Below are 26,968 nucleotides of genomic sequence, written 5' to 3'. Positions count from 1 at the left end.
TTATGATTTAACTTATTTCCATATATTGGCTTCCTTTGATGAGGAAGAGTTTGATTTAAATTGTATTTCTATTCTGTTTTGCCTTCATGATTTAAATGTCACGTTTGGCCTGTCTCAGTGACTCAGTGAATTACTGAATGTGCCACTGATGAGAAGTCCTAAATTTAAGTCTGGACCTTTGTCACATGTCATCCCTCTCCTTTCTAAGCCTTCCTGACTAGCTCTGATTTGAACTTTGCAACAAAGAGTGGGGAGGGATAAAAAGGAACATTCTTTTAAATTGATGGTAACTTCAGGCTCGCTCAGCGTGTTACTCTGAGCCATCAGATGGCAGTTTGATCCTCATGTACTCCTTGGATGGATGGATCCAATTTATTTTCATTACAGTACATAGCTCTTATCAAGGCTTTGTAGTTGCATTACAAATCTCCTGGCAACTGGGTCAGAGAGGTCCTTTGGAGGATTGACTGTGCACAAGCAATGGCTAAATATACAGAAGTAAAACACATCGGAAAAAGATGGTCGTGGTGCAATGTAACACTGTAAATCCTTTGGTTTTTGTGCCCTAGTTTCAATTCTGAAACAATGTCCATGGGTTGAAACCCAACTGTGAAATCTGTTAAGTTTCAAAACATTAGTTTGGGGGATTTGGGCCCACTGCTCTGTGCTCTAAACCGTCATGGAGGCTTTTCCACGAACAGAACTGCTGGTTTTTAACATTAGTGTCTCTTACTGACTTGGAAGTGTGTTAATTGAGCAAAAGAAGAAATTAAAGCATCTCAACAAGTGTTTCTCAGGCCTCGTTTTACATTTAAATGTATTTTCTCATGTTTCAGTTCCTCCCACGTAAGATCTGATGAAGAGATACAAAGAAAATAATGTGAGAAGATTTGTGTATTTGCCCAAATGTGATGTACTGTCTAAATAATAATAACTACTGCCAACACAGCATGTAGTGAGGTTCACAATGACAAAATCAAATGTGAAACATCTCTGTGTGTTTCCCCTTAAGGAATAAACAGTTTGACAAGCATCTGAACATTAATTTAAAAACCCCTATTTTGTAATAACATTGTAGGCAGATGCATCAAATCAAAGTTTGGAAAGACCCTGCTCTGACACTAAAAGAACATAATCAACAAGGTTTTTATTTAAATATTTGTATTTCATGTATTATTATTCTGAATGTAAATTTAATAGTATTAATGTAATTATGATCATCCAGATTATGATAAAAATGTCTAATACTATGTCCATGTTAGTTGGTGCCATAGGGAAAATATGTAACCGTCTCAAGTCGAAATAGGAGGACGAACCTGACAGAAACATAATTAATTCAAATGTTTTCACAGCTGAAAGACAACAGACCATAGTTCACCTTTGATCCATTTAATAAATGATAAAAATGTCATACTTGGGTGAATTTTACCTACAGTGCCTGGTATTTTTTTGGTAACGCCTCTGTCAGGTTCCAAAGACTGACCTATGGCATGTTATGCAATGTTGCTATGACAACCAGCCTTATTGAGGGGGTACTAGATCTGCAGTAGGAAATACCTGGTACCAAATGTGAGTACAGCTCTCTAAACAACTGCATAACAGGTTAAAAAAAATCAATTTTTAGAAATGGATTGTTTTTAAAACTGAAATGCGAGTGGTCAATTTGCTTGAAACTTTTTTCTTATTTTAAGTAGCCTCTATGTGACACACTGCATGTTTACACACAAGCGGGGGATTTTCTGAGTCAGTAGCTTTCTGACATGGGGAAAAGCTCAACTTAATTTCAGTGAGGGGTGGTGCCTGGCCAGAGAGTAGTTTTTGCTGCAGGAAACATAACATAAGTTCGATGCGATGTAAAGAAGACAAGGATGCAAAACCAGTCGCCCGAAACATCATCAAAATGCCCATTTGCTCGATTTAAATACTCCCATCAAATTGGGACCAAGTCCAGGTAATCTCTGAACATCTCACTCCGACATTTCTCACAGACACCAATTCTGGGTAAGGGTAAGGATTCCAGCTTGTGGGAAAGAGACTAGTGTTTTACTGACTAACATGTTAATGAATACATTAGAAAACCTGCCTCTGCATCCATGAATCTAAACTGAAACTTTATCACACATGGGGAAGTTGTAAAAATCAAGTTGGTACAGAAACACTGCTTTTCATATGTATCATCAACAGATACATGAGGCAACATCTTTCCCCAGGAAGTCAATGGCTCTAGCTTCCTGTGGTGCAGGACGGTGGGTGATTGAGAAGCAGTGTGAAGCGCTTTGAGTGCCAATAGGTAGGGAAGTGTTACATAAGTGCAGACCACTTAGACCATTTATTCAGCAGGATAATGTCAGGCCTCCTTCTGCGCGTGCTCCAACACTGTGGCTTTGTAGGTAGTGTGTGCTTAACTGGCCTGCCTGCAGTCCACATCTGTCTCCTATTTACAATCTGTGGAGCATCATGACGAGCAGTGGAAGCCCAACTTAAAAAACAAATTTAAAAAAAATTGGATCTCTACAGTGAGGTTATACAGTATGCTACTCCATATACAGCCACTGTTACCCAGAATGTTTGGGCTTCTAATGTAGGTCCCAGAGTTTTCCAATAATGGACTACATTTACACCTATGTGTTAATGGAGTATTGCTGCAGATTGGTTCCGTGCATGTTGCTCTCTTCTGAATCACTGCTGCATTTACACCTTGATTTCACGTTTTTTTTTTTTCTTCTCATCAACAACACTGTCCTGTCCTGTGATCCATCAAGGCACAGATACATTAAAGAAACACAACCTTTTCAAGCCCCTCCTCCTTCAGACTGATGACATCGAGGTCGAAATCTGTCCTCAAGCCATTGGTCCGGTTGAAAGTGATTCTTCCCGTCAGGCCATCCCAGTGGGCCTGGAAGATAAAGACACACAGAGAATATCAGACATTCAACCATCAGCATTAAGTTGACATCTTCCCTTTCAAACACAGTGTGTTTTTGATGTCAGTGTTCAAGGCGAAACAGTCAGAGAGTAAGAACACACGCTCTTTATATTCTCCCTCCTTCACAAACTGCTTCTGTTTATACAGAAAGGGGTTCTCTAGCATTAAGGTGCCTACAGAGACTCTGAAGCTGCATTTGTAACAGTGGGGAGGCAATTACCCGATCTTTACAGATATTTATGGGTGTGATAGGATACAATGTAGCATGAAAGTAGCTTGAAGCAGAAGAGGCTCTTTCTCAGGCACAGCAAATCATCACAGTACTGCTCAGACTGGGAGTCAGGGACTTCAGGGCCCGTCTTGTATGGGTGAGTGGGTGTCAGAGATCTGGAAGTTATTCATTCCCAACAGTCAACCGTGCTAGAAAGCATTTGTTCCATTTATTCTGGGACTCCTGACAGAGACAATGGCTACATTTGCAAGTGCTTGAGTAACAGGTTATTTAGAAAAATAAGGTCTTCTCCAGAAAATGTTTGCAATTACCAATTTATCAGTTATTAAATTAAATGATGTTTGTTTGTGTTGTGTGTTTTCATAGCTCTCTGGTCCAGGACTAGATACTGTACAGAGGCAATAATAATTTAATTTAATATAAATATTTTTTGGCTTCAGGGTAGAAATGCACAACATTCAGGAGGAATTCTGGACCATTGTTTAACTGCTGTTACTGCTTCAGTTCAAACAGATTCTTAGGATGCCAGGTGTGAAGTCTTTTGGATTTTACCGCATCTGTTGTCAGTAGCTCCACAGCTGATTAAATGAGCAAACTGTACAATGACTAAATAGTTAAAGTCTAACACTGGGCCCACACAACAGGATAATCTGGACAAATTTGTGTCTGATTCACCCATGCCGACAATCAGAGGGTGTTCCCAACTCTAGACTGGTATGACCTAGATATCTGCCCAAGTGATCATGTAGTGTGAGGGGTTTACACACATGGTCTTAATGCTACTAACAGGCTTAGTCTCCCCAATTTTGGCTTGAAATCCTGAAGTATGAAAGGAAGTATGATGGCTCATTGAGCAGAAACACACAACAGCCAATTTGAGTGAGCGGAGCTCAAACATTAAAATATTTCAAACTGACTGCCAGGTTGCAGTGTGAAATAAGCCATCATCTTGTCAGCTTATACATTATCTGGGTTTTCTCTCCTTTTCTCTTTCAGTGCAAAACATAGTATTAGTTTAACTAGTTAAAGGATGCAATCTGTGTGTTTTGCTATCAAGTCACATTTGACCATGTTTCTGTAAGGTACCACACTCTGAATTGCTCATATGTATTAGATATATATACTCTCATATTTGTCTAGACTGACAACCCGAATTACCTCCCCTAATCCTAATATCAGAAGGTTTCATATTCTGGGACACCTGACTTTATCCACTATGGGTGACCAATACACACTGGATTTCATGGAAGTCTAAACTGATGGGATTCCATGTTCTCCCATATTTCCAGTGCTTCCTTCCAATGTTTTTATTCAACTATGATGAATTGCATTGGTGTCACAATCACTCCAAATATATATTCCTTTCAACAATATAGATGTGAGCTCCTCTGTATAGTACAGACCTCTATGGGACAGAATAGTTTGAATACAGTTTCATGTAAGCCTGTTTAGAGCACAATTTTTGGATTAGTAAAAGTGTAGCCAGTGTCTATTCTGCACTGTGGCCATTGATCTAAATAGTCTCAACTTATAAATGCCAGCATCCTCTTGTGTGACTCTACTGTATCGGCTTAGAGAGCTTCACGTCAGAGGACAAAAACAGCCTAGAAGCAGCAGATGGAGATGGAGAGGGAAAGAGAAGAAATCAAGGGAGGGTCAGGCAAGAAAAGACAAGATTTGCTTGGTGGAAAAATGCGTGCTAAATATAAATACATCCAAATCTGTGTGGTTTGTCTGTGCTTGTCAAGCTTCGATCCATACAGCTTAATTCTTAGCAGTATTTTCAGGATCTGTGCAAACTAAAGGGGAACAGTGAGTAAGAGGGCCCTAAATATAGGTTGCCTAATCCCCAGCCTTTCCACAGACAGAAAGCTCTGGATTAACCATCCCAGCTTCCAAAAATGCAGCGAACTGAGGGGCAATTATCAAATAATGTGTTTTTGTTTCTGCATGGGTGACTAATGTGAAAATTCAGAGAGCAGGCTCAAGATGGCAATGGTCTTCAGGGGAGTATGTATGTACACAAACTGTAAAAAAAATGATTTCCATATGAATAAATACATATATAAATCATTTCTATTTATTCATTTCCCCCTTTTTCTTGACTGCCTCAGCCTTATTTACATTCCTGCTCCATGTGCTTGGCTATGAGCAGGTTGTCTGAGTGAAGGATGCTGTGTTGAGGATGTTGAGGAGGGTGACAGAAAGGGGAGGTGGTTGGGGGGTGGGGGGGATAGAAGGTGAAGAAGCATCTACCTCTTTGATGAGGGCCATGAAGCGGTTACCGAAGCGCCAGGGTTTGTGTCGGTTGCACTGTAATGAGCTGACAGTGATCTGCTGAGACTGCTGCACAGCCACGGCCACCACGTGCACGGCATCGTACATCAGTGCAGCATCCGTCTGCAAGGCAAGACAGAGGGGCGGGGGGAGGGGGGGTAGAGAAACAGACAATCATTAACATGGAATACAGCACACAACAAATCTGAGTGGCCTGGCAGCATGGATCTGTCTGAATCAGAGAAATATCAATAGCCTTATATCACAATGAATAAATTAAATACGCATGGATCTGCTGCTTTTTCATGCTACGGACACAATAGCAAGAAATACTTGATGATTTCAGTGTTGACATATTATGCACCAATAAGAGACTTTATTGAAAACACTTTGTAGCATGAATAGTGATTATGTTTTGCAGCAGACAAAACAAAATATATAAATGTAACATTAAAATGAATGAAACAAAATTAAACTAGTGTTAACGCACTGCAACTATGTGCCAATCTTCCAACCTTACAAGTTGCAGTTAATGTGCATGTCTGTTCAGAATCATATTCTAATCAGTTCATCTATGAGTCTGAGTGTTTTTGCCAGATATGATTACCCTACAGGCATTTCTGACAAGAACAGGATAGACATAAGGTCACAGTAACCTCAACCTAAAATCGGTTTATCCTTGCCAGAGTCCAAGTGGATGCTTGTGCGAAACTTTAAAACCTTTTCTCAAAGTGTATCTGAGATATTGCATTCCAAGGAATAAACAGATGTGAAGTCACAATGGCCTTGACCTATGACCACCAAAACCTTATAAGTTGATGACTGAGTGCTGGACAACTGTGTCCAATCCGAAGGAATCAAGGCATTTCTGTGATATTGCATTCACGAGAAAGGACTGGGCAGAAAGGACATGAGGTCACAGACACTTTGACCTTTGACCACCAAAACCTTATTATTTTATCCCAACATATTCTTATCCCACAGCGTCATATATGGAGGCTTCCTAAAGTGTCAAAGTGTGCCGCTCTGTACATTCTTTGGCGTGTCATACTAACGGCGTTACTAATAGATGCCATTATTTGACACCCTGGGAACAATTGCATCTAGTATTGAGGCTGCAGATGCACTTTTGGGTTGGTATATGACAGGCACAAAATCTTCAGGGTAACGTTAAGTTGGAAGAAAAATGACATAAAAACAAAATGGTTCAAACAATAATAACGGATGAGACTTATTCTTTCTTTATTTTACATCATCAATTTTGGCGTCAAATATTGAAGCGCCAGGGTTTCTAATTAACCACACTGACAGCCCTGAGCGTCAATCACTGATGCAAATAGGCACTTTCAGCATCAGCATGTAACGCAGAAAGTCTCGACAAAAGCTACGCTTTCCAATGCCTCGGGAATGAGAACAGGTTGTTTATCCCAAGTGGACGTTCGTGCCAAATTCCTTCAAGGTGTTCCTGAGATATCAAAAAGGACAGACAACCCAAAAACATAATAATGCCTCCATTTTTACTTTTTATTTGCCTTTCAAAACACTTGCACATAAAAAAGTGTAACAGTGCTTTATTAATTCATGTCTATAATGCTGAATGGGCAAATAGCAGGAAAGGTTTTAAGAACTGAATGGAATAAAGCTCAGCTGTCCGGGATGTACATACAGTCTTTGGACATCTACAGTAAACGAAGACATTGCTGAGACCAGGGGGTGAAAGCAAAGTAAAAATCAGTTTTCTTAATGTCAATTAAAACAGGGTTTTATTAATGTGCCTATTTATTATCTTGCAGCAACAAGAAAGCGTTCAAGCAAATTAAATAAACAACAAATAAGCTTCGTATTTGCAGATTCTCTGTAGCTCTTTCTGTATACTGTAAATTTCTTTAAGAGAGTCTTGACAGTAAGCAGGCCAGCCAAATGAAGAAGTGTCACTGAAGCTATCAGAGAAATGCCAGTCATCCATGTTTCATAAAAGAAGCCTATAATTCTGCAGCTCCTCAGTGAAAAACAAGGAAAAAAATCTAATTAGTGTTTGTCTCGCTTGATTGAAAAACAATCACAACAGCTCTCCACAGTTGTTGCATGAAAATCATACCCTAGGGTGCTTAGGAAAGCATTGTCCTGCAAGGGGGGGGGAAATAAAAATCACTCCCAAACCTGTCATTTCCCCTTCTATTTGTACTCTTGAGCATTGGAAGGTTGTGGCTTAGATGCCACTTTGGCTGCAGAAAGTGTGGTTCTACAGTCTAGTGGGTTTCTGACGTGACCGGATGCATGTGTCTTTGCAGCTGTATCCAGATGCATGGAATTCATGAGATGTCTGCAGAAATTCTGACAGTCTTCAGCGTGTGCCCAGAGGAGTGGGAGGTATTAATAATCTGTGTTAGAAGAAGGTGTTAAAGCAAAGGGACTGCGAATTTATTGCAGCGTGGGCGTCACCTGGAGGATGCGAGCTTAGACAAACATGTAGTATTGTTTTGTACAGTAATAGGAGGAAAATATTTGACTGACATCATATTTACTACAGAACTAACTTGTTGAAAAATTGGTCACGTGTCACGAGAGTTTCCGATTTATTTATTCAGGGAAGATTAACTGAGGGGGGCAGCTCTCTTTTCACACCATGTGTATAGGCCATTCACACTTGCTTCACTTAAATAGTTGGGACTGGCACAAAAGTTCAGAAAGTTTCCAAAATGGACAGGGTTCAGTTTACTTTATTATAGTTAGTAGATAGAAGACTGAATTTTACCATATAATAGGGCGTCATGAATATGTAAAAATTTAATTTAGCAATACTTCAATTCTTTAAATGTCCTGTTTGGTGTCAGGATCGACAACTTCCCCTCCTCCCTCAGCCTTTTATTTTGCAGTCACTTCCTGTTCCTGGTCCCTTCACATTCACTCTGCATCACTAATCAGCTTTCACTCTTTTGTTTATATACCTCCTCAGTTCCCTTATCCAAGCGGCCAGAACTTTCCAGACTTCACTGAGTTCACCATTACTATCTACGTTTTGGACCTTGCTACGTTTATTGACCTGACTCTGCCTGCCACTCTGTTTTGTGAGGAAACACTTCCTTCCTAAGGATTATGATTACTGTTATCTGCCCATGAACAATCAAGATAATCACAAGCCCTTGTAACCACATAATTGAAAGGAAAAGATTCACCGTGCTATGTTTATGCTCTATGTCTATCTGTGTATCTATCTGCCTACGGAGCTCAGATGAGTGTCCACCAGGTGTTCAAATATTCTGTGGTTACCTGTGTCAAGGAGTTCTCCAGTAATACCAAGTACATTTTCACTAAAGAATTTTGATGTAAGCCAATGATATGAACCAAGTTAAAGTCATGAAAGGAAATTATGGAGCCCAGAGCTAAGGGACTATTCTTGGCCTAGTGCACCTCGTGTCATTTGGAGTTTTGGATATTGTGTCACTACATCTTCCCCACTGGACACTCTCCTCACAGTTCCCATAACATTTCTTCAAGTTACTCATCCTCACTGCATCTAAGGATCTAACTACACTGCCAGGACCATACTCCACTCTTCCCCATAATCTGTCTCTCCTCATTATTTTTATTGTAGATTTTGTCCTTTCAGCTTATCCTTTGAGTTCAGGGTCTCCACAGTTTTGACACCAGATGCCCTTCCTGACGCAAGCCTCCCCAATTTTACTGGGCTTGCCCAGGGAGACTTCTACATGTGGTTGGGGTGCAAACCTCCGACCCTATGGTCGGTAGGTACCCACTCTACCAACTGAGCCACTGCCGCCCATTAATCCCCTGCTGATCCTACTTTTAATTTATAAATGCATTCATTAATGTTTAGAATTTAGGCTAAATTTCAATAAAGACGTTATTACATACTGCAGGGAGAATTTCAAACCATGAATCAATGTCATTCAGATTATGATTGTGAGATTCAAAACCCTCTGCTTCTGTTGTCAGCACTTTACATGTGGGCTAACAGGTAACTGCTCCACATGCTAGTAGGTTCAGTAAGTAATTATCGCACGACTTGATACATTAACCTTCTCATGTTTATGCCTACAACTAACATAGAGAGGTTGTAATTTGGGTTTAAAGTACAGTAACAACAGTGACGAACAATCAGGATGCAAACTGGTGTCTGTCCACCCTGATCTGTTACCCTGGCACTCCAGTACAGGACTCCAGTTCAGCCCTCACATTAAAGTAGCAATTACTAGTCTGCCTGAGGTCAAAGAGGACAGGTTTCTACTCTAGGCTCTGGCGAAGGAATTCATCCAGCTATTCACTACTTTCTGCCCGTTGTTTCCCCTGCTGCCTCTTCACTAGCACCTGCATTATGCTGAAACTACAGATACCAACAAAGTCACATTAGTTAACCGTACCTTCCTTCTTATAGTCACAGTTGTCATGGTTGCTGGAAAATATTTAAGCAGCAAATATACTTTTACTGCTTAGGAGATATTCATTTCAGGGTCTAGACTAAACGACTATAGCCTTCATCTAGTGAACCTGACTTAGTCTCACACTCTGTTTCTTTTACATCGAGGAGGGGTTTCGGACACTTTAAAGAAACCTTATAAAATTACAATTAAAGCAAGGCACAGCATTACAGATCAGCTTGTGGCATAGGGCTGATACCTATATATCTAACTTTATCCAGTCATGTCTTCCCATACACTGTTCATGCGCAACAAATTAGTTAATTACTATGATTCCATCATTCTATTTTTGTCAAGGTAGCTTCCTTTTTTTTTCTAGCTGTCTGTGTCTGCCCGGCCTCCTTGTTACTTCCTAGTTTCAGCATTACATACAGTATTAGGGCAAAGTCTGATAACATTTTATATCCTTTTAAACATATTTCTTACAGCTTTTCATATTTGATACATTTTGATTATAACTTTAAAATGACAGCTATGTTGTAATTTCCATAGAATAAACTGCTATAATGATACATTCAAAAGTAGTCGCACATCTTCAAGGCTATATTTCTCATATATATTTTTTTTAACCTCAATGTCAAAATCCAACTATCTCTTCTTACTGTCAGATTCATGCCATTTCAAGTTGTAAAATGACTTGTTCTGGGTCTTTCCCTTTTCCTAGGTTGTCTTTTCCTGAGTTGATTTTGTCCCCGTGTTTCTATGATAGCTTCTCTCAGGCATACTTTTAATCATATGATCATCAGAACAACATTCGGGGCCACTGAAATAAGATTTAGCATCAACAGCTGCAGCATTCAATTTATAAAAACAATGTGCCAATTATGATTTTCCAAATATGCAACTCTATATATAATCACTTGTGTAGGACCCCAATTTCAAAAACAAGGTGTAAAAGTAAACCAAATACAATGATTTGCAAATCTCAACCCATATTTTATTCACAATAGAACATAAACAACATATCAGATATTAATATTAGCTCATTTTTAATTTGATGCCAGCAACACATCTCAAAAAAGTGGGAACAGGGTGATGTTGACCATTGTGCAGCATCCTTTATTCTTTTAACCACTGTCTGTAAATGTCTGGGAAATGAGGAGACCAGTTGCTGGAGTTTTAGTAGAGGAATGATGTCCCATTCTTGTCTGATGCAGGATTCTAGCTGCTCAACAGTTCTTGGCCTTTGCTGCTGGATTTTGTATTTGATAATGCCCCAATTGTTTTCTGTTGGTGAAAGGTCTGGACTGCAGACAGGCCAGTTCAACACCCAGACTCTTCTCCTGTGAAACCATGCTGTCTAGGCACTGATGCCCCCCATACCATCAGAGATGCAGGCTTCTGAACTGTCTGCTGATAACAAGCTGGATGGTCCCTCTCATCTTTAGGTCGCAGAACACGTCGTCCATGGTTTCCAAAAAGAATTAAAAATTTTGATTCATCTGACCACAGAACAGTTTCCATTTTGCCTCAGACCATTTTAAAATGAGCTTAGGCCCAGAGAACACAGCAGAGTTTCCGGATCTTGTTCACATGTGGCTTCTTCTTTGCATGATACAGCTTTAACTTACATTTGTGGATTGCAGAGTGAAGTGTGTTCACAGACAGAGATTTCTGGAAGTGTCCCTGAGCCCATGCAGTGATGTCCAGTAGAGAATCAGGCCTGTTTTTAATGCAGTGGCCCCAAAGATCACATGCATCCAGTTTTGACCTTCGTCCTTGTCCCTTGCACACAACATTCCATTCGATAAAATATGGGCTGATGAGATTTGCAAATTATTGCATTATTATTGTCTTGGGCACCAATATTGAAGTGTCAGGTTTTCTAATGTACAATACTAAGCGTTCCAAGTGTTTTTCACCGATGTGAACGGGTACCCTACCCTAAGTGTTAGCATGTAACAATGTCCACAATGCAGTCCTTTTTGATGCCTCAGGAATGAGAACGGGCTGCAAATAACCGCCTGTAACCTCAAACCATTAAGAATATGCCATTGTACTAAATGTCCATATGTCTGCCACTTCTGGGGTTAAGGTCTGGTTAGGCTTACTGAAATTATTTGGTAGCATAAGGCTACAAGAGATTTTCATCAAGTACATATGAACACGGGCATCTTTCCGCTTTTGGAATCATGACCAATGATGTTTTTCTGGCATCAGCCTTCACAAACTGTATAATGTAGTCCAACACTACTTTGTGTGTTTGGGTGCAAGAGTTTAGTGTGACTGTCAGCTTCATGGCAGCCAGTATTTCCCTGAGTGCTGAGGGCAAAAGTTGCAGCTTTGTGATGTTCACACTAACATCCATTCTCTCTTCTATAAACCACCCAGGCCTGCAGGGACCTCATAATAAATGTGACACCCTGTCAGTCAATCACAACACTGATATCGCAAACAGGAAAAGTCAGCAGGATTTGTTTGGTGCTGGAAATGAACTCCTATTCTTACCCACTGTAGCTGGGGACTTGGGTGACAGAGTCTCACTTCATGATGTGTATTTTGGGGGATTCATTAAAAAGGTAAATCAACGTAATGTTATTCCAGTTGAAGCACTCCAGTCAATATGGTGTCAAAGTTAAGAAAGTATCTCATAAAGTAAATGCACTCTTAATTAAAATAAGCAGCCAAATGTATTCAGCAGCGTGCAGGAGTAAGTGAGGATGAGCAGAGGCTTGCTGGAGGTTTGTGTGCCTCTCTATGCTTCTCCCCAGTGCGAGTCTCACAAGTACCCGTCATGCAGTCTCGCAAATGATTTAGCAACACCGGCACTTCACTCTATAAACATCTCATTAAAATCAATTATGTCACTCCTGAATGAAATTAAAGCTAAACGCTTTAAAAGCTGCTTTTCCCTTGTGTCAGCCAATATAGGCATTACACCTGACGCTTTCTGTTTTTCCACTTCATTTTTGCCTCCTCTCTCTTTCTCTCTCTTTGTTGCTCATCTCACAAAGAGAGTTAGAGATTTATTAAATCTTCTAAGCTCAGAGTGATTTCAACAGTTTTTTTGAATTGCTAAAATGCTCAGGTCTGACTTGATGGCTGCAAAGGTCCACCCCCCTCCTAACCAGCCAGCTCATCAACATTGCCATGGAAACAAAGTGGCAAGAAATAGCTTTTCACAAGACTGAGGCTGGGGTTATCACTCCTGATGCTGGTTTGAAGCACGGTCTTTGTAAATGCACTCAGCAGAGACGGGGTCTGTAACAGAAGAACTAACCTGAGGATGAAGGCTCACAAACAAAGTCTTCTGAAGACTGATTTACTGTAGTACCAATACTGTGAATTTAAATTTGTCACTGTTTAAAAAAGACAGCAACCCAGCAACAACAAAATAAAAGTCTCTTTGTATTTTGCTTAAACAGATTCAGGGTCAAAATGAGCAGTGCTGGATGTTTTATTCCTAGATCACTTGATCTGGCTTTGATGCTTCTTCAAACTCACTTGAAAAGTGGATTAGTAGCCTACAGTTTACCTCTACCTTTGTGTAGACTTTAATATAGGCAAAGTTAAGTTAAATAACACATTGCTTTATATGGGAATAGATTTATGCCATGTTTGCACACTCATCCACAAGTTATTGATGATTGATTGCTATTTACTTTATTTTATTTTGTGGTAAAGGTGTTATTTTAGCATAGGTTCAGTGTTATCACATAAGGACATCACTCCATAGTTGATGGACCTGTTTTAACATTGCTAAAATCCATTATGTTATCTTCTTCAAACCTGGAAAAATACTGATCCGAGAACATGTCACACAGTCAGCAGTTTTTCCTCGTATGTCAGCTGAATAATGCCGTTAACATCTACTAGATTGGTATATTTTTAAATGAAGGGACTAAAATTAACCCTTTGTACTAAAAATTATGCTTCTATACAACGAAACTGCAACTGCAGATAAGTGGAGAATGTAATTGCCACTGTTTTCTTTTAACACAATATTTTAACATCAATGCCAATACTGCAGATGGCAAATCACAGTTAGACTGAAAACAAACGTATCATTAAAATGTTCCCTGAAAATTATTTTCATCATTAAAATAGATGATCAGTCCAACATCCCATTTGATGTGTTACTAAAGTATTTTTTCTAACTTTTTTCTTAAGGTTTTAACTTTTAGTTTTAACTTTTAGTGGCAGGACTTTAACTTATAACTTCTTTTTTTCAGATTTACACCATTCTTGTGGGTTTACCTATTCGGACATAAAGGCATTGAATTCTCCTGAAAGGTGACAAGTTTGCATCCCTGTATATTCCATATTTTCATCTTATGTATTTGTGCAATCAGAAATATCACTGCTGGTCTTTTTCAAAACAATATGGGTGACAATAGTACTGTGAGCGGGTAGAAGATACTTTTAGATGGAAGTATAAAGTATACTAAGGTATTATATTAGTCTTCCATTTACTTTTTTTTCAGTGTCGTTTTACATTGGAGGTAAAGCTGATTACAGTATCTTGATGATGAGTAAAAGTATGTTTTCCTAAGAAGAGGTGCTTATAAAGCTACATTTAGCATTTAGCATATATTTCCTGATTCTAAGTTTAATGTTTGACATCTGCTTAAAAATGCAACTAGTTATCAGCAGAGATTTTAGTGATATGTCTTCCTGTTCAAAAGGCATCTAAAGTGATATTAATTTAAGCAAGATTTTCTTTATTTAGAATTTTAATGAAAGCTCAAAAACATTGCTTTGTTCTGGGAAACTAAGACTGGATAAGTTTCATGATTGCACTTTAGACATTTAGCAGGTGCTCTCGTCCAGAAAAAAACTATTAGAATAAATTAAAACCATGAATAAATGACAACTGGTTTTAGTCAGAGCAGATCAGTCTTTATGGTAATAGAACACACAACTAGTTTGAGCTGATGTCTTCATATAACTCTTCTGGAATAACAAGTAGAACCCTGTGATTAGATACATTACTGCACGTGTTGAAGTTTTATCAGTGAAATTGCATGTGACAGATCTTCAAACACAAGGAAAAAAGAAACAGAGGTCGATTCTAGCCTTTGCTAAAATTCCACCATGGGGGACAGTGATGGATTTATTTTGAAGTTCCTCTCAGAAAGTGGGACACGAGGCCATAAGCAGGCTTTCAGAGTCTAGGCTGGTAATAGCAGAAAAAAGGGGGAAAGGGGATTGGTGAGGTGGTGTTTTTATGCCTGATTCCTAAAGCTGTGAAGGGTGGCAGCTGCAGCCGGAGCTCTGCTGGTCACGCAGAAAGCTGTGGTCACACTGCTCTGGCTCTTTTGATTGAAACATAAACACCTTGAGAGATGAGGGCACACTTGGGAACAAGCCGGGGAAAGTAGGTATAGGAGAAGTGTTTGTGTGTGTGTGTGTGTGTGAGTAGGAGGGAGGGAGGTTTAACACTAGACTGACTACCCAAAGCTGTGAGGTACCCTCCCTTTCTCACAGCTTCAAGGCTATTGGGACCCTTCCTCCCTCCTACTTGAAAGGCTAAAAAATTGAGCATGTTTTGTAGTCTCGTGGAATCTATCAGAGGCCTTTCTTATGACTAGGTCACTCACTGCCATCAGCCATTTTTGCTATTCTCAGCACTGTACACACAAGCTCTATGGATATGCCATAAATTATTTTATCCAGAGCCTACCAGCATACTCTCTGGTGACAGGAGCGACAGAGAAGCTAAAAATGAGTCACTTAATGTCTCTGCTTGGATCCTGGAGCTAATGCTGAGTCTGAAGATATTATGACATTCTAATGACAGTAAAAGAAGATAGAGATGATTGATGCTGCGGCGTCTAAACTATGCAGTGGGTGTGACATAGGTAGGCCGTGGCCATGTCGCACTTTGGTGAATTTAATTTTTTCTATTTATTTTCTGATCATGTTATGTATATTTTAAAGCACCTCTAGGGTTAAACATTGTATATTGGTTTAGACATCACATTAGTGTATGTAATTTCTTTTATGTATGTAAATTGTAAACTAAAGTTTGAGCAAACTGATTTAAAAGCAACATCATCTACATTTTTGTAACATATTAATACCGACTCTTTTTTCATTCTAAAAAGATACTTAAGTGGAACCGTAAAATGTTTTACACTGTACAGACAATGACGTAGTCTTGTTGGTATTTAATTATGCATGCAGCAAATTTATTTAACAGAAATTATATTGTGAGTATAAAGTACTTTTATTATTAAATATATTTGCCATGAGAGATGAAAGCATGAGTGTTATTTTGAAGTCTAATTGAAAAGCAATGTTGCCTAATCTCAACCTACTGAGCCTACTGGCAGACAGATCAGGAACCTGTTGGCCTTTATCTATGGTGCTGATGACAATGAATGCTGTGATAATATCTGAAGTAGGTGGAAAAAAGAAAAAAAAAAGGTACTTACATAGGCCATTGAGTGCATTTATGCCATTGTTTTTCATTTAACTTAGTCATTGATAACTGCAATAGCAAATCTTCATGTCCACAAATCTACCTTAAAAACAGACAGTCTGAATTTGTACTTGCATTTTTAGCCCTTGGACGGTACACATAGTTACCTTGAGGTCCCACAATTAGCTCTACATAGTACCTTAGTGGAGATTGTATTTTTAGGGAAAGAAGTTGATTCCTACTGTATCCCTATTTACATACTCAAACACACATGGGCACAAGATTAAAATGAAATGCTGCAGAGCTCTAGTGACAGAAAGGCCTCGCATCCATCCCAACCAGACGTGTACACTCAGATACTCACTGACAGCCAAAAGCCGGCATACTCCCACACTCACATTATAGACCAAGACCAAATAACACACAGCCTATGTTGCAGCCTAATGAGATGATTTTAACTATACTTTGTGAAAACTTTTAGGGAAAAATTAGTAGGATTGTGGATATTGTGTGAAATTCACAGCTAAGGTGTAAAGATTCATAGTTAAAATTTCACATTCCTGGAGCTCTTACTTCTTTAATTAAAAACACCAAATGAGCAAACAGATGCAATATGTATAAAAACCTTGCAAAGCCTTTAAAGTACAACCTGCAGGTTAAAGTTTAGTGGCAGTGTTGAATGTTCCTGGAGATCCTTCTCTGCTATTTTTAGTTAACTGTCTTGGTGACGTCAGTGAGAAAATGTGCAGGGACACCTGCTGGGTTTACAGATCCGCCCACTGTTGTCTTACAATGCATTTCCCCAGGAATCATTTGTCAAATGTGTCCCCTGTGCGACGGTGTAATTAAAATCCCAGAAATCCAGTCACATTTATAGAAATTGATATATATATATATGTGTGTGTATATATATATATATATATATATATATATATATATACACACACACACACATATATATGTATATATCTATATCTATACGAGATTAACATATGTTTAAGGTCAACTTGCAACATTTGTAACTTTAAAAAGTCTTTTATTCAACTGCAACACATTTATGGTTTTTTAGTACTTCTTGTAGATGACTGACTTTAGTACAATAGCAATATCATAGTGTAGACTCTGGTACAATTAAAACTGCATATAAATGTTCCTTAGACAGTATATACATTTTTGGAAGCAAGTTAACTGCAGCATGAGACTAAAAATTCCACCCAGAGCCTCATTTACTGATGCTGTGTTGAGGCCTGTGGCTTCACATATATACACACAAGGTAGTTTCACATCAGCATGTCATGCACAGAGTATAACCTGCTCTGATTGGTTGAAAGAGAAAACCTTGGAAGTAGGGTGCTGTTGTAAATCTGCGTCATCGGAGAGATTAACACCAACTCTCCACAATAAGTTAAGTTATGGCGCCTGAAAGCCTAAACGTTCAGCTCCAAAAATAAATAGAATAAGGTAAAAAATGTTTAAGCAGAATGTCTCATTTCACATCAATAAATTACAATATTGAATTATAATCACTGATGCATCAATCTGCTCATCACGCTTAATGGTGCAAATAAGTGGAGCTTATTTTAACACCATATAATGACCATCTGTTTTGAATCTAATAGCTTGTAAATTTCACACCGGGGGTCAATAACGTCTTATTATTAAAATTTAATTCGTTGTATAAATCGAATTGCAACCAGTGACTATTTGTCAGATAAATGTTGTGTAAAGCACAGTGAGCGTAGGATAGTTGTCTCTGAAATGTAATGAAATCAAGTAGCAGAAAATACTAAGTCAGGTAGAATTCCCTCAGAACTTAAGTTAATGTACTTAGTTGCTTACCAACACTCTAGCAGGAATCTTGCAGGTCATCAACTCAGGATAACATTTACTAACACTGCTGGCGTTTATGAAGTGTGGATTTTAGCTAAAAAAAATGATGAGGAAACATCTTATTCCAACACAGAGCTGAGTCTCATGTCCTTTGTCATCTTAGAGTGCTTTTCATCTTTGAGAAGCAGTGCAGAACTTCGCTCTATTTATAGCACAGAGAGGTCACTTTCCTTTTTTAGGAACATCCTTTGTTCATCTTTTAACTATTGGGTTTTGTTTTTCTTTTGCTTGCTCTGTTTTCGAACTACATATTAATGATGGAATTTGTAGCTATTTGAGCTCATGCACACTACCCTCTGCTCCTGTGTTTATTCCTACCAAACAATCATTGCCGGTGCTGCTATTGTGACCATACTTTGTTTGCGACATGTTACATGACAACCCCATGCTATCACCATCTGGTAGCAGGCATTTCCAGATTATCATGTGTGTTGCCAAGTGAAAACCCATAACTATACACTGCGCTTTGCAGTTTGCTGGGTCTGTGGCAGCCACACATGAGCAGATAAAGCACACGCGCTTATAGGCTCTACATAAAAGGCCGAAGCTATGAAACATGGCATCAGAAATGTAAAGCTTTAGAATATTTTTGCACAGCCGAGCATTAAAGTTAACATTAATGATGACATTTCTATGACTATATGCGGCTTTGACCCAGATATCTGCTTATATCTACTTTGCATATTTATTTAATTCTTCTTTACTTCATGTTCATACCCTAAAATAAACATGGGAAGAGAAAAACAGTGTGTGATCCGTCTCTTTGCCATCAGCAGCAACACCACTAAAGACACAACAGTGACAGTGAGGGAGAGCGAGAGAAAGAGAGAAGAAAGAGCATGTCACTTATTCCCTCCATTAGCTTCATTAGTGCAGGAGGATGAGGCAGATTAAGACCGCAGCGGGTTGGATGATGATGCGATTTGGCAGGGTTATCTGTTATTTCAGGCCTGGCCATTTTGGCGCCTCTGGTTGGGCTGGGTTATAATTTGATGTGATGCCCAGGCCCTCAGGGGCTGCACTGCTCTTGCTACCAGCCTGTCTGATTAAAATCTGCTCTCACCAGCCAGCCTCAGCCTGAATGCCCTCATGCTCCCCTCTCATTTCCATTTGGCAACTGTGTAGCTTTCACTTCTCATCCCACACGATGCATGGTGCCATGGAGTTTAAGAGACAAATTCAGGCTGTACACTTTGCATGTCTATACCTGTACACTAGCCGGGGTTAGAAAGAAAAAAAAAACAGTGTGGAGCTGTTGTACAAATGAGAAGCAAAACCAGCTAACTGTGAGCCTCCAATGTAAAACACATTATTTCACATTATTGTCTAGATAAAAGAATGTCGGTGCCTACAAAAGTCTGCTTAGCACCTGTTTATATACTTTATATGTATAATGACATGGGTTGTCTGAAATTCAAATCATCACTAGTAGCATTCTGTGTTTGCATTTAACTACATGATTCCATGCATGTAATGGCTACCCAGCATCTCCTTTGTTCCTCTGTACTGTGTAAAACAATGTCATGTACACAACTTGCAAGCTAGAAAATAGTGCCATATCAGTTATGACAAACTTTACCAGATGCATGTTTGCCTTAGCTGTCACCGTCACTGAAATACAAGACATAAGGTTACGGTATTTATCAGAAGCTATAAACCTTGAGCACATGGTTGGCGGCGGTGAAGCAACAAGCGGCAACTCTCGGTGCATTTCAGTAAAGATTCTTAATGTCTTGCAGGTTAAATTTGCTTTTCTTTATAACTTCCACCACGGTGGGAATCATACCATCAAATGTGCTGTTAACAATTGTTAAATAGGGGACCTTCTACCTCCTAGTACGTTAAGTAGGACTTATAAAGGGCAATAATGTGCCTAACCATTGATGGGGTTATAAAGTGACTTTTCGGCTTTACACACAAAAGCTACATGGTAAGGTTTAGGCCTAAAAATACCAGGGATTGAAATACTGAAGTACAAACACTTATGCGCTCCTCTGACTGTTTTTTCAAACCTTCGTTCTGTCTTCAGTGTAGCGCACACGTGGTGGGGCTGTGTACCTGTATTGGGTTATGAAGCCATGTCTGCAGTGCGGCCACAACAGACGGGATTTTTGTTACTGTCCCTGGATTTTCTGTCATACCTGATGAGGATCTCAGCCACTTTTCTTCCAATATTGGCTGTTCCTGACCAAATATTGTAATGTGACCTTCAGCCTACAAGCTTTGAATAAGATAGTAAAACCACGATTCCTCCACAGTTAAGAGAGTTGAAACTAGCAGCATGAAACACACTGATCTGACACTGGGTGCTATTTATAAATACACTATATATAAATACACTCAACATAGGTTTAAATGACTGATAAAATTGGCCCGACTCTGGACTTAACTCTCTCAGAGTGCTGAGGAATGAGTTTGTTACAGCTCCCTGGCAGCTGGAGGGGCAAAAGAAGGTGACACAAATTCAAATTCTCCTACTAAGTCTGTCAGTCACTTTGGCTCAAATAGCTGAAATGTATTCTGTCACACAGCTGAGGAAGAAGACGTGGGTGTTGATCCACACAAGGGTTACACAAGAGTCTCTCTGGGAGTCTCTCTAGATAATGAGACAAGACTAATCTTGCTAATTGGTTCTTAAATTAATAGTGTCTGCTTATTGGACAACTTTATGCATTAATGGTTAGACCACTATACTCACTGTGGCCACTTAACTTAGCAGAGCCCTTTTGTGCAAACAGCTCACTCATGTAGATTTCATGTTATCTATGTGTAAAGGCCAGGGCCAATAGATTACTGTTCATTTCAGTGCTAGAGTGGACGAACACCGATTTTGGGGAATGTATCATGATGCTCACTGCCTCGAGGGTTTTTATGAAAGTGTCTGGAAAATCTAGGAAGCCTAAAATGCCTCACTGTCTACAGAAGTATGAAGAGAGGTACTGTAAAAGACAAACTGATGTGCAGAATGACACAACATGAACTACGACAAAAACATGTGGGCGCAATGTTTGAAATTCACACTTATACACTTGAAGGCTAACAATAATAGGGACATGTCTCTACTAATATTTGAATAAATTTGAACCATTTATTTGAACCAAATTGTTTGCATTATCTTTGAAATGAAACCATATAAGATCATTCCCATGTACTCGGCCGGAATTGAATGTCTTAGAGAGGTAACCTCAGGGAAATGTATGCTGGCATTTGATTGGCTGCCAAATGAGGCTATCTAAAGGCCTATATCTAGTGCAAATAATATATTTTTGCAAGGTCAGTAAGCGGACAATGATAAGTTATCGTAATTTTAGTTCATGGAATAGTTCAAAGAACTACTTCTTCAGAAATTGAAATCGAGAAAACTTCCCTGGGGCAAAACCCTTAAAGGGAATTGTTATTTGCAAAAAGACTGAGCAAATTAGCCCACTTGTATAAAAAAGTGCAACAGTTGGTCGCTTGCATGCAGTGAGGGTTTTAAAAATGCTGGGGGTGTAAAAGTCTGTGTGGTGTTTCATCAATTATAGACGGTCAGTGCTGCAGATCGTGTTGATTGCTCCTGGATGATAAAAAGTGCCACCACCCAACCAGGGACGTTTTTGGGGGGTAGAACTACAGCCATGGTACTAAATGTATACGTGGGTTCTTCACATTAAGCATAAGAATTTAAAAAATTGTCTTGAGGCTGATTGTGTCTCCTCTTAAAAAAATGCGTGTTTATTTTTTCAGCACGAGAACAATGCTGAATAATGAAAATCCGAAGAAATCCTAGGAAGAAGGGTTGTTGACTATGTCATGACAATGATATTATTTTATTTCAACACAATAGGGAGTATTTGAGGAAATAAAGTAAAACCCAGTTGACCAGGGTAATGCTGTAGCTGTCTGGTTCGAAGAGGATCATGGAGAAATATTAAACCTCATCGTCAGCTGGCTTTAATGAATTCATGCAATTCATGACAAATTCTATTCCCTTATAGAGAGCAGTGACTCCTGCAGCTGACTCTTAAGAATTTTGCTAGTAGAAAGTGATCCAGCTCAAATGGTTCCTTTTGGCAGCTTCAAATAAATAACATAATATAGAAATCGTCCTTCAAGAACACCATCAACTTGCAAAGTAAACATAAAACACTTTAGAAATAAAAGAGCAGACTGTGACATGGGAGCAGAGTGGATTGCCTCTAGGCTGTTGTTTATTTCTGCAACTCTGCCTGCGGCTAAGATTCCAGATGGGTTTTATACTCTTTAACTTCACAGAAATCAAATGTTTTCTCCAAAATCTTTCCCATGGCAACCATTTTCTCATTCAACATTTGGCTCCAATGACCACTCCTACACACTCACACACACACACACACACACACACACACACACATATATACAATTTAGTGTCAGAGATAAAATGCTCAACAGGAGAAGGGACTTACAATGGGGAAAAAAGAACGACAGATCCTTTACGTCGTTGAATTGTGTCAGAATAATGTGCCTCAATAGGAGAGGAAATTGACTGTGTAAGACCAAATCATTACTATAGCTGGCTTTCCTTTGTAATGACAATATGTGTCTCTCCACATCCCATCAGCGTACATGCCCCTAAAATGATGCCAGGAAATGAGTCCTGAAGATGACTGCAAGCTACCAATGAGAGTGATAGAGACGACAACAAGATGGAGATCACCACAAGCCATTAACACACAGTGCAAGGCTGGCTATAAGCATTGTATTAGGATTCTTGCCTGAAATCAGGATACAAAAGGCAAGAGCCTGTGAGATGTATGGGATGGCAAACAACAAGATGTACGTCACATGCTTGAACAGGTTACTATCATGCAAGTTGAAGCATCAATAGTTATAGGGCTCTGGCAGGTGTCTGAACTGAGCTGCGTAAAACAGCTAACACTTATGAGATGTGCTTTTTTAAAGGGTCATCTACCCCGTATGACACCAAATAAACAGCATCATCTCAAGGGCCAAGAACACTGACAGTTATGTTAGGAGGTGCAGAGTTGTTACTGATGTGACTCGAACTTCATTTAAAGCTGCTTCGAGTGGATAAAAACTTACTTAAAGATTCTTTTCTCTAAGAGTGTTAATTACTTAAAACAATACAATCTGACAGATAAGGCTGGATGATAAAACAATAAAAAATATTCTAGCAAAAACTTTTCCTTTATAGAAATTTAAGGCATGGCAGAAGCAACATCAATAGAACTCATTTCGAACCAATCATAAGGCTGGATCAGAGTTGCATCCGCGTCTGATTAGGTTGACGAGAGAAGCACAGTGCGACATGTTTGGGCTAATGCAACCGTGAACACCAGTATGTCAGAAGTGGGATGGAGTTAATAGATAAATTGACAAGAGCAAACAGAACTCAAACAACAGCATTACTGAAGAAGGCACCATAACAGACGTAGCCCAAGGCTCTAAAGACGAAGACATCATTGAAGAGAAGGGTCTGAGCAATATCATAGTCAGACAACAAGCTGTTTGCAATGCAAACTGCTAAAAGAATGTTCCCACAAATGCAGGTAATACCACTAATCTTTTTCAACCATATAAAGCTTACAATGCATACAACCATACAATGCAAAACTTCACGATTCCCTTGCCAGAAAAAAAAAAATAATAAAGCTACATTAACTTTATATCTTCACATCACCGTAAAAAGGAACCTTTAAGCTGGACTGAAATAGTGATTTAGTTTGTATCCATACCAACTCATATTAAAATAATATATTGTTGATTAGATTTTTTTTTTCGTATCTAAAAATAATGTGCTGCAGTTCAAGTTTAGGGCCAAATAAATTTCTTTGTTTTCCATGAAAACATACATCTTTGCAGCATACAAACATTTTCTAATTATCGGTTTGGACCTTGAATTAATAAACTATTATTAGCAAACACTACACGCCACAGACAGTTATTACAACACATCTAAACTTTTTAAGTGCAATTCTTTTTAAGTCTTTCTTTTATTGTTCTATTTGAAGAAAGTACATTCCTCAAAATGTATTTCCTTATTCTACGAAAGCTTGTGCTGTGGTTGGCTTTTATTAGTATTTAAAACCTTTAGCAAAGATATTTAACATTAAGTTTTTACCATCTGAAAAACTACAGCTCCAATAACATAAAATGACAAGTGTGGCAGAGCAGATAGAAATAATATACCTGCAGTCTCGCCACACTCCACCACGTGACAAATCAAAGGGAGAACCTGACATCATGGGCCTGCATTCTATCAAGCATTTGTGTTTAACTGAAGCACAACAGCCATATTAATTCTGTGTGTCAAACCTGAAAGAGAAGATTAAGATCCAGGAAAGCTAAAGGCTCAGGGTAAAGAAACTTCTTTAAATCTGAGAAAGTGCAGTGACCAATATTGTTACTGTCACATAATGCCTGCAGCATGGTTAAAAAATCGTTTTGATTTGTCTCCGCAACACGTAATGTGCTTTTCAGAGTTTGAGCTCATTTTACAAAGTGACAGTGTTGCTCAGATGATTAGAGCAACAGTCTCCAAAGCAGAGAGAGCTCACAGCTTCTCCCTGATGAAGCCGTTTACCAGAGCTGATGAAACAGCTTTTTTTTTTTTTCCAACCATGCAGAAGGCAGAAGTAGGGAGGGAAAGGGAGACCGAAAAACAATTAGCCCAGGGGTCCTTGGGATCATAAGTAATAATTTGAGTGAAATTAGGTGGCAGGTTTAACAAGCAGGGATAATTTCACTTTTCTGTTCTTCCTGGGGGAAATCTGGCCTTCAATTGAGTTAATACTTTTTGTTTGGCAAACACTTGAAAAGCAGGCAGGGACTTCTACTGTGTCTCATTAAAACACCTAGAATTGGTGTCAGCATCCGACCATGTCCTGCCATGTCTCCGTCTGGTCTGCAGCCTTTGCCCATATTCCTTCCCTTTCTTACCCCCACACCACTTAATGTTATTTTCAGCCCAACCACGCAAAAACATAATTTCAGACAAATCGTTGTTGGATCAGCAAAGCTTACAGTGGCAGTTGAAAGTTTGGGAACCCTGCAAATCATAAACTAGATAAAGGGAACTCGATTAAACAAATAGTACAAAACTTAGAATAATTTATGCATTGTGGCAAACCTAACTCATCTTAATTTTTGTATGTGGTAAACATGTGTAAACCTCTAGAATTATCACTTTGTTTGAAGAATTTTTACCATCCCCAGGATATTTCGACCAACAAAGAATGTACCAAGACCAAGGACTGTAAAAGTATGGGATGTCCACTTCTAGAAAGAGTAAAGCCTAGACAAATAAAGGCCTCACGTGCAGTGAATAACATCAATGTTCGTGAGTCTGCCATGAACATCTAGAACCTTCTCCCATCTGAGAAACATGGTGGTGGCAGTGTCAGGATTTGGTCCTGCTTTGCTGCCTCTGTACCGCCACAGCTTGCCATCATTTAAAGAGCGTTCTAAAATCATGGAAAATGTCAAGGTATCCCAAGATCCGAACTTTTGTACAAGGAACCCAACCATCATCCCTAAGTTACACCTGTTCTGTGATGAGGAATGGGAAGTGAACCAGAGACCTTATAGCTATGAGGCAGCAGCACTAACCTCTCCACCACCGGGCTGGTTACATATTTTTCCATCTAAAAGTATTTATTAGTAGATATTATACAACGATAAATAAATAAATGGGTAATGTTTTTGTAACTTGTTTACCTGGAAAATCCAAAATGAATAAAGGAAAAGCAGCATTTCGCCACTGTGGACCATTCTTCAATGTCCTTTTTAGTGCAGTCTAATAATATCTGCAGGGTGTTGGAGGCTTAAAAAGGCCACTTTCCTTTCTCTGTCCCTCTGTGTTGGCCTCTCTGTGATGGAGAACATTCTTATAGCTTTGCTGCCTGATCATCCATGCCCCCCCCTTTAAAAAAAAAACATCTGTTGACAATCCCTCCCATTGTGAGTCTATTGTGGTCCATTACTGAAGCTACAGAGAGACATGGGTGGTAGATTGTTGTTATTTGGACACAATCCACCCCTACCTCGAAACCCCATTTCCATCCCCCACCCAGAGCTCTGCAGGCTGTCTAATGTTGTCCTGGAAGCCTCTGCGGTGGAGATATTGAGCAGTACAGTAGGTGAACAATGGGATGTGTGGAGAGGATGTGTGTGCTGGTCTGTGTGTCTAGGGCGGATGGTTTAAGGGGTTGTTATTATGAAACAGAAGGAAAGCAGTGGTGCCTCCACAGTGCCAGGCAGGACCCGGGATAACGGAGAACTCAATGGAGTGTTAAATGGGAAATCATCTGTTTTCAGCCACAGATTTAATGTCATTGCTGCTCTCACTCTGCTGCGCTCAGTTATTCTCTGCTGCGTCCCCCTCCTGCATCTCTTTACTTCTGCATTTTGTTTTCATCCACCACCACCCCCCATCTCTGCACGTCCAAATGTCACACTCCCCTCCCTCTAAAGTCATCCCCCACCTGTCTACTTTTCCTTTCCTATTTAAGACAACTCTTCATTCTGTCCCCAGCCTCATCATGGCCTCTGCAGGCCCTCAGGTTGTCATATAACACGGGCACTTTTCCGCCTCATATTCACAATGGGCCATTTGGGTTTGCAATGGCAGTCCGTGTGCCCTCATCTCTTTCTGCAGAACTCTCAGCAGGACATCTCCATTAGCAACTTCACAACAACTGAAGAACTCTTTGAACTATAAAAAAAAAAAAAAAAAAAAAAAAAAAAACATCCTCACCACCTCCACCTCCTCCCCTGCTACTCAGACCCAGTCCACTATCTCCATCTTCCTGCCCAGATTAATTCATCCATTTACAGCCTCAGTTAATGGCTTAAGTCGTCGA

At 39.4% G+C, this 26,968-nt stretch overlaps 1 protein-coding gene across 4 annotated transcripts in view; it reads right to left on the bottom strand.

Moving 5' to 3' along the window:
- grik2 (glutamate receptor, ionotropic, kainate 2) overlaps nt 1–26,968 on the bottom strand; it is a 257,673-nt gene that overhangs the window by 85,594 nt on the left and 145,111 nt on the right. For all 4 annotated transcript variants that reach the window (XM_067510929.1, XM_067510928.1, XM_067510932.1 and 1 more), the window contains exons 8-9: nt 5,415–5,558; nt 2,789–2,896 (exon numbers count right to left, since the gene is read on the bottom strand). In XM_067510929.1, the coding sequence (XP_067367030.1) occupies nt 2,789–2,896; nt 5,415–5,558 (252 nt within the window). The remainder of the gene's footprint in view (nt 1–2,788; nt 2,897–5,414; nt 5,559–26,968) is intronic.

The sequence above is a fragment of the Channa argus genome, chromosome 7 (genome assembly GCF_033026475.1).
Source record: "Channa argus isolate prfri chromosome 7, Channa argus male v1.0, whole genome shotgun sequence".
In the NCBI taxonomy this organism is placed as follows: domain Eukaryota; kingdom Metazoa; phylum Chordata; class Actinopteri; order Anabantiformes; family Channidae; genus Channa; species Channa argus.
The sequence above is the reverse complement of the archived record's forward strand: the minus strand, read 5'-3'. Positions and strand labels throughout refer to the sequence as shown.